Consider the following 9,035-nt stretch of genomic DNA (forward strand, 5'->3'; position numbering starts at 1 on the left):
CTAGCTGCAACAGGCTGCTCTTCCTGCAAGCAGTGGACAAAGCAGACGGCTGCCAAATGACGTTAGAAGGGAGCATTGCACAACTTTAAACGAGCACGTTCCCTAATTGATCAGCAATGTAACAAGGAAACAACGTTAACCGGGACGACTTTAAGTGAGGAGTTACTGTATCAGGGAAAAGGTTATGATCTGCTGAAAATCACTGTTCTATCTAAATATGTATATCATTAGTGCATATGAAGTTATGAGATTGTGTAGTATGGTTGTCACTAAAACATGCTGTAAGTTGGGGAATCGGCCAGATATTAGTTCCCCAGAGACAACAGCAAGGAAAGTAACCAACACCCAGGTGGGTTTCGAACAACCATCAACAGCCATTGTCCAGCAAGGGAGCTACACAAGGCCACACCAGGGGAATTGCTCAACCTTGCCTGGGGACTCAGCAATGCCCACCAGACATGCCTGGACTTGTGTTCTCCAGGCACATGGGACTAAGGGTATAAAACAGAATACAGTGGCCCCATGTTTGGCCTTTTCTCCTCTCCCCACCTACGCTGCAAGCAACAAGGACACTCAGAAGACTGAAGACTCCAACAGAGGAGACTGGCCCAGGTTTCAAAGGTGAAACCTGTATATTATGAACTGCAGTATCCATTGGGATGAGAAAAACTGCTTAATCTAGATGTTGCCCAATCTAATAGGGTTGAGAGTTTAGACTGCATGCTTATATTTTATTTTTATTTTGGTAACCACTCTGACTTTTTGCCTATCACTTATAATCACTTAAAATCTATCTTTTGTAATCAATAAACTTGTTTTACTGTTTATCTTTACCAGTGAGTTTGCCTGAAGTGTTTGGTAAATTGTTCAGGTTTACAAAGGTTGGTGTATATCCACTTTCCATTGATGAAGTAGTGAACCAATTAATAAACTCGCACTGCTCATCTTGAGCTGTGCAAACTGGTATATTCCTGAGGTACCGTATTGGGAACTGGGGGTATTTGGCTGGTACCTTTCTCTGTGTGATTCATGTGTGGCTCTGGGAGCATTCGTGCAATCTAGCTGGATGTGGGGCTCCACATGCTGTTGTGCTGAGTGATAACAGCTCCTGGAGGGGTTTGCTGCTTGTCACTAGCAAAGCATTGTGAGAGACAGCCCAGGCTGGAGAGATAAGGGGGCACAGTGGTCCCACAGCCCCAGGTTGTACCCCAGGGATCCCATCACAATCACCCATCACTGTTGGGTCCTGAAAATAATCCAAGTGGGATACTGAATTCAGTTGAAAGCCCTCCCTCCCCATTCATCCTCCCTGTTCATTTTCAGGGACTCCTCTCATGAGAGACTATTACAACAGGATGTTGAGAGCCTTCTTACTCTAAGACCAACAGAAGAAGTGCCTCTTTAATACAAGGGAAAAGGTATTTATTCCTGTTACTTTTTAATTCCCAAGAAAAAAAGGAGAATGACATCTTATTCTGGATTTAAGGGAACTGAAAACCTTTATTCATTATATCTAGCTCAGAATGGTGAGCTTTGCCTCAATTATCCCATCTCTAGATCTTCAGAGATGAGATGCAAGGCTGGATGAAGTCCATATACCTTCCCAGCAGTTATCATAACAATATTCCTTATTCCTCTACATGTCCTAAAATTCTTAGATTGGTGGAAAATCCCTGATCAGGTATGCAAAGGTGTCCCATTTTTTCTCCCCCACTTCCCTCAAAGACAGTAGTGACAGATTCCTCCAACTTGGCTGGGGAGCATACCTAGAACATCAATGTCAGGGTCTGCGGTCTTGAGAGGATACCACATAAATATGTTAGAACTCAGAGTGATTTGTTGTTTCTACCTTTGATTCAAGGCAGGACGGTGCAGGTCACCACCTCAGCAATGTTCTGTATGAACAGATAAAGAGCAGGATCATATTCTCTGTATGAAGAAGCAGCCTGCTTGTGGAATTGAGGCATCTGTTACCACATCAGCCTGACAGCTGTGTACCTATCAGGACTAAAGAACACTCTAGCAGATGGCCTGAGCAGGTAGTTTTCAGATTACCATGACTTGACAATAAAGGACTCTATCATTCTGAAAGGTTTTTGAAAGTGGGACCAGCCCCACATAGACTTGTTTGCAACAGAAACAAAGAAAAAATTACCCACCTTTTTACTCCAGGGGAGTCCCAAGTCCAGGAGCCCTCTCGGATACATTCCTCACTCCTTGGACACTGCATCGAATGTATGCATATTTCCCAATTCCTCTTACACTGAGGGTTTTAAGGAAACTCAAATAAGAATCTGTGGTAATGATCCAGATAGCACCAGACTGGCTCAGACAATTCGGATATCAAGACCTCATGAGAGTCAATTCAACTTCCAAAACTTTGCCAGTAAGTCCAGACATAGTCTCCCTGAGCATCTTGCATCTGAACCTGACCGCTCTATGGCTCATAGCCTGACTGTAGGCTGGCAGACTCCCATGAAGAGATCTTGTTCTAAGGATGTCAAAAATATTCTCAGACAAAGTAGAAGGGAATCTAAAAAAATCACCTATGCAGCAAAGCAGGAAAAGTTCTGCCTTTGGGCACAGCAACACAGTATTTCTCCAACAGAATTAGATGATCCTAATATTCTGGACTACGTAACATAATTAAAAAGATCAGGACTTTCTATCAGGGTGTACCTGGCAGTCATATCAGTGTACCTTTCTCTGATACAGAACCACACAGTTTTCACATCATACAGTGGCTAGATTTCTTAAAGGCCTCAGACATGTGTTCCCACCTTTTACCCTCTTGGGATCTCAGTATGGTTCTAGCTGTGTTGGTGGATCTTCCCTGTGAGCACCTGACATAGTGACGGGCTGAAGGGATGAGTTATCTGATTCTGATAGAGTCCGTCACACGTATCTATACTGCTACCCCAGAGGTAACTTCAGTATTATCAGCCCCAAGTATTCACAGTCAGGAGTTGCCCCTCCTGATTTTTTTTTAGTATTACAAACTTGGAGTTCTTTTTATTTGACTCCTGGGTTCTGAACATCTAAGGTATACACTGGGCATGCTTTCAAACTTTTCTCTGCAGCCAGAAGGGGTTAAAACCTGTTGTTTTGTTTTAAATAAAAGTTGAGGTGCTCAAATAATCCCTTTACTTCAGGGGCTGAGGCTTAAAAAGACACCAAATAGCACAAGACTCAATAATAAAATTGCAAGTGTTGGCAATGCTGTAACTAGCCCTGCAATTCATAAAAATACTTTAAGAACGTGTCTCACATGCTCTGTTGTACCAAGTTTCTTGAGTCTCATGGTGGCTCTGCAGTCATGACCCCCACAGTATAGGCTGGGAGCTGCTCTAACTTCTACAAGGGTACAGTACCTAAGTGGTCATATGACAGCTGAGCATATCAGCCACAACCCTTTCCTACCCATGACTCATGCCAAGTGCTAGGGCTAAATGGAGACGGTGGTTTGGGGGATGGCCACACCTGCTCTGTGCCAGCTGAGAGCTCTGTCACACCAGGGGAACTATCAGCTTGCCAGATCTGCCTGCTTTATGGTGCCAGGGTTTTTGCATTGGAATGAAACAAATTGCACCAAAATCACAGATATTTTCAAAAAATGTGCACGAGAAAGGACAGCCCAAGGTTTTCTGAAAAGGCTTCATCCCCTGTCCCACCTCCACCTTTGTTCAAAGGACACAAGATGAGCACGCTCTTACAGTGTCAATATGCTCTGTTTATTTTTTAATCTACATATCTACAGTAAATGGACTTAATTTTTTTCTGAGAAATTTAGCCTCCCCCCTTGGTTATATTTATGAGAAACTGTTTTTCTTTAGATTGCAGAATAAATGAAATAGGTTTCCCAGTCCTTGATCCACTCCTCTCTTAAGCATATGCTCCCCAAGGGTTTTTTTTATTATTATTATTATTTATTATTTCCCCTGGTAGGTCCTTGTTAAAATCTTCAGGAGCATTCCCATTGCTGTGCAAAGACTCTGCTGGCTGAACTTGCCTCTGCCCCTGCTCAGACTAGCCAGAAAGAACAGCTGCTTGCCTGTTGCCAAGCAACAGCAGTAGGCTCATACTACACCAGCAGACTTGCGCTGAAAATGAGTGTATCTGCCTAGCAACCTGCTGCACTTCCCCAATGAGGCAATCTGGTAGCACACAAATAAATGCAGATGTGCAGCCAGCCTTCATGCAGAGTACAAATGGTGTGAACATTTTTATTTCTACCATATTAACTCGCTTTGCACAATGACCTGAACTCATTCTTGCAATTTTATTGACGACGATGGAATTGCATCCACTGACACTACAGCTGAATTTAGTTCAATATGTTGGTTGTAAGAGGTTATACTCTGTGTTTAATAAGAACTTTCAGCATTTTAATGACCAACAGCCATCTCTGTCTGTTGCACCCTTTTTTCACTGAAGACATTACTTATGGGTCAAGTCATCAATATTTTATAATGGGTAAGTCCTTCTGTATGTAGTGAACCACAATAAGAATATGTGCATCTTAGGAGCTACTTTTTGTAAGGCAGAATGAAGTGGACTGCAAAGGATCATAAAGTAAAATATATTCATGGCCTGAAGCATTTATAAATGCACACTGACTAAATTTCAAAAATTTCCCACTGGCAACTTCAACAACTCAGTTTTCTGATACAGCACCCTTTAAATAGCAGGCCCTACGTTTTCTACATAAAAAAATAAAATAAAATAAATTGCTGTAAGTCATTCCTTCATGTCTTTATTTTTTTCAAAAACTCCTTTAGGCAGGCGTCTGAGCTACACCACGGGTTCGCTTTCAGATTTGTCTAAGTAGTGCCCCAATAGAGCTGTGAATCATCAATAAAACAGTGAAACGGACTATACACAAAAATGATGTTACACGCACAAAGGAAACACACACACAAAGAGAAAGGTATAAAAATCACTAATCTTTTTCTGATGAATTATTTGTAATAAAGATTTTAAAAAAATGTAGATGGGAATGAGGTTTTCAAATTAATGGTATCTTTCAGTTTTAACTTATGAAAGGAAAGCTCTGTGATCTCTTAAACTTCTAGAGAAAATTCATATTTACTTATTATAATTCTCTTTATCTCCACAATAGACTTTTAATAACAATAGCAACATAATATGAAAAAAAATGTGTGGTCTGTCAGTCTAGTCTGATAAATGCCAAACAGTTTTAAAAGAATGTGGTCTGTCTTCTCTGCATCTGCTTCTGATGACTGGGCTTTTGATTGAAGTACGTTAGCTTCTTGTAAACTGGGAACCTCAGAATCTTCAGATCATGAGTGTGTTTATCTTCTAGCAGTCTAATTCTTTCCCAAAGTTCTTCACTGCTACATAACTAAAATAAATATTTGCAATGGTTATTACACAATATACACTTCATTAGGCCATAGTCTGATCTTATTTTAGAATATACTGGTGTAAATCTCAAGTCACAAGAGTTACTCCAGATTTAAAGTAGTGTAAATGACCTCAGAATCTGACTCCCTCATAGCTAGTTGGGTTTTTTTGGGGGGGTGGAGGGGGAGATGGGGGTGGTTAGTTGTTTTTGTTTGTTTTTCCTCTACATTATTTTACTGAAGCCAATGGGGGGAAAAACTTTGGTTAAAAGTGGCACAAGTTTAGAAGAGATTTGACTGCTAATATCAATACAAATTCTTCTACCTTTTCCAAAATGTCAAGCTAAATATTACCCTTGTTTGGCAAAATATTTCACAACAAGACCAGGGACTAATTTCAGTGGTGTCTTAAAAGGTGGTATAAGTATAAGTTGTATAAGAAGATGAACATAAGCAACAAAGTAATGTAATTTGGTTCAGTGTCCTGGGTCAACCTCCTCCCAAAGATAAACCTGTAGGAGGGAGGTCCAGGAAGGAAACCTCCATGAGGATCCCCTTGCAGTGATCCCCTCTTCTCCGCTACATCATCCCATGGGGGAGGGAAGACAGGAGCTTGGCCCCACCATGGGAAAGGCATTTGGGCCCACTTCTAAGCCTGGGGGATAAGTAGGAGGAGGTCAGGCCATTCATGCAGAGGCCCTGTGCTGCTGCAGTAGCTCCAGACCCTGGCAGCACACTCCAATGGCTGGCTGCTTTTGGCAACCACTGGGAGAAGGCTCTGCAGAAAATACAGCCTGTATTATCTTCTCTAGGGAATTTCCCTTTGGCTGTAAGGAGGCTGATGTGTGTTCTCCCCACAGCCTATCCCATTTCCATTCCCCATGCATGTTCCAGATCCCAGGGAGAGGCCTCCACTGGGTCCAGAGGAGGCAACTGCCCCTCCTTCCACATGTGTTCTGTGTGCAGCTCTTAAGGGGACAGTGTGGGACACTGGGTGTGCAGAACAAATGAATTTGCACTGATTTGGTACTCTGTGCATACCAAACCCTGGCATACGTGATTACAATGCCTATTGAAGCCAGTTGGCCTGGTTCTGATCTCCCATCCTGATGAAACAAGAGTAACTCCACTGAAGTAAATGGAATTCCTTAGTAAAAACAGGGTGAGATCAGAATCATGATATCAGTAGAAGATGAACTTCCTTATCTTAGAGCTGAATTTGTCCTGTGGGAGTGATATGGTGGATGTAAGTTTAAACTTGTTGTGGGAAGCTGCTTTATCTTGCATCCCCTGTTAGTTCCTGTTCCTACAGTTCCCTATACGTTCATCTCCTTGGGGTGTATGTTTCTGGTTTGCACATCTGCTGAATGCCAAACGGTGCAATTGCCACTTATGCCAGTTTTATCGAATGAAATTATTTACATCTGTGAAGGGACATGCCCTTGCTCTACGGGAGAAGAGATTCATGAGCTCTTCTGGGCCTATTCAGCCCTAATGAGGCACACCTGCAAGACTTATTCTGCCTGGAGGGGAGGAGCTTAAAAAGGAAAACCTGCCACAGGAAGGGGTGAACAGGGAGAAGGCTGCTTAGCTTTAGAGACTGCTGATAACAGAGACAGGTCAGCTGAGAAGGAGACAGTCACAGACTGTGCTGCTCCCAAAGCTGCACAGGCCAGCTGCAAAGCAGTACGTCCCAAGAGGAGGGGCTGAAGGTAGCCCCACTAACAGGCAATAGATCCTGATAGACCAAGGACATAGAGCTGAGTCCAGAAAGACCACCTGAGAGACAGGCCACCTCTGCCTGTCTTGGTGTCACCCAGATTGCCCTCTCTCCTAAGGGAAAGGGGAGAGGACCTTACTCTTGCTTATTTGTGTAACTCAGGGGTTATAACCCCTCGTGTTATGAACTGGGTGGGGGGGACAGTATAAATGATGGACAGTGGGATCTGGAGGGGGTTGAGGGAGCCCTTGCCCCCCACAATATCTTACTCTACAAAATGTACCCAGAGGAAGGGGAAATGCCCCTGGTCCAGTGCCAGCATGGGGGCTGAGGAGATGTAGCTTATGCCTTCCCTATTTTGGAGCTGGTTGGTGCTGTCTTGGCCCCTGGCAAAGACTAAGGCAGCCCTGAGGATTATCCATATTTGCACCTCCCATTTCCATAGTCCTTGGCCCTTGCGGTAGCAGAAAAATCAGTGTGCCAAAGGGATGTCTGGTCATGCCTCCTCCCACCCACAATGCTCCAACACCCCCCCTTTGCTGGGGGTCCCTATGTGGGTGTGCACAGTGCTGGCATTCAGCTTGGAGCCTTGCAAAAAATGCACCAGCACAGAGGGCCATTCACTGATGTGGGGGAGGGTCTCATGCCTGCCAGATGGCCCCGTGCACCCAGTTCTAACAAACAGGCGGATTATATCTTAAGTTAACCACAAAATATTAGTGGACACTTGAAAATCTGGGTCACCTAGGTCTGATTCTCCTCCCTCATTGTAATCTCGAGTAACTCAGACTGAAGTCAATGAAGTAACATTTCTGCAAAACTCTTGTACCTGAGAGCACAATCAGGCCCACTACCTTCTCCTTTGAACGTGTTCTGTTTGCATGACTTGATCTCTCAGTAATTAAAATCACTAAAGTGAGAAATGATGATTATAGGGACTAAATGATGCACATTAAATGAAGGCACTGTGTTCATTGGGGTTGCTCAGGGTACTGTAAAATATTCATTGCAAAAACAAAAAAATTGCTAGTAATTTGATTCCTGAATATATCTGGATGCTACCACAAAGATGAAGTGCAAGCTGTAGTACTAGAAGAAGGTTTTATGTAAGTTCTATTTGAGAGCTATAGCTTGTTTTATTTTTCTGCTACCCAGTGTCAAAGCCAGAGATGCACCAGAATAGTAAAAGTTGTTTGTGTGTTGTAACTTCTCTCATACATTGGTTAATGCAGTTGATAATTTTAGATGAAAGAGCCAATGACTAAAGAGAGAAGTAAACTGACTGGGATTCAGAAGAAGTAACACTCAGCCCGCCATCTGCTTAACAACATGGATTGCTGTCAACACGCTACCTTGGTGTTCTACTCTGCACTGGTGTAGGAGCTGGATTTTATAATGTACTATGAGAATTAATGTATGATTTGATTTCATCTTGTCAGCCACCCTTTTTGAATAGCAGAAAGGAATGACAGACCAGAAGAATCCTTATGACTAATTATGGTCATCCTTTTGTTTTAGAATAAGTTATAAAGCTACTATGGTTTCCTATATGTATTACAAATTAGGAAGTAAGAGACACGATTCTCTATTGTATCTATGTTAAGAAGATTAGAGGAATGTTGAGAGCCTGAAGCCCCAATGTGAATTGTTTTAGTTATAAGATTTAGCAAGGCTTGATTTACAATGTATTCTGCTGAATATACAATACTGCTGTCTGTATACCTTTGAAGGTTTCTATAAGAGATTGTTTGTGTGAATGAGGAATGCATGCATCAGGAAAAGATAAGGTGTGAAAGCCATCACAAATGTCCAGATGGTCAAGAAGAAGTGAGAGACTTGGAAAGACCAGGAGACAATCAGAAAACATCCATTGTATCCAATGTTAAACATGTTAGCAGCATTGACGACCTCAGAGGTGAGGCAGGCATCCCCGAAGGCGAGACAACAAATAG

At 42.6% G+C, this 9,035-nt stretch overlaps 1 protein-coding gene across 1 annotated transcript in view; it reads right to left on the reverse strand.

Moving 5' to 3' along the window:
* Nucleotides 1-5,197: 5,197 nt before the first annotated feature.
* LOC112126008 (F-box only protein 36) overlaps nt 5,198-9,035 on the reverse strand; it is a 13,573-nt gene continuing 9,735 nt past the window's right edge. The window contains exon 4 of the mRNA XM_024224392.1: nt 5,198-5,362. Coding sequence (XP_024080160.1) covers nt 5,198-5,362 — 165 coding nt within the window. The remainder of the gene's footprint in view (nt 5,363-9,035) is intronic.

The sequence above is a fragment of the Terrapene carolina genome, unplaced genomic scaffold, assembly GCF_002925995.2.
Source record: "Terrapene carolina triunguis isolate 2854851 unplaced genomic scaffold, T_m_triunguis-2.0 Scaffold21, whole genome shotgun sequence".
Lineage (NCBI taxonomy): Eukaryota > Metazoa > Chordata > Testudines > Emydidae > Terrapene > Terrapene triunguis.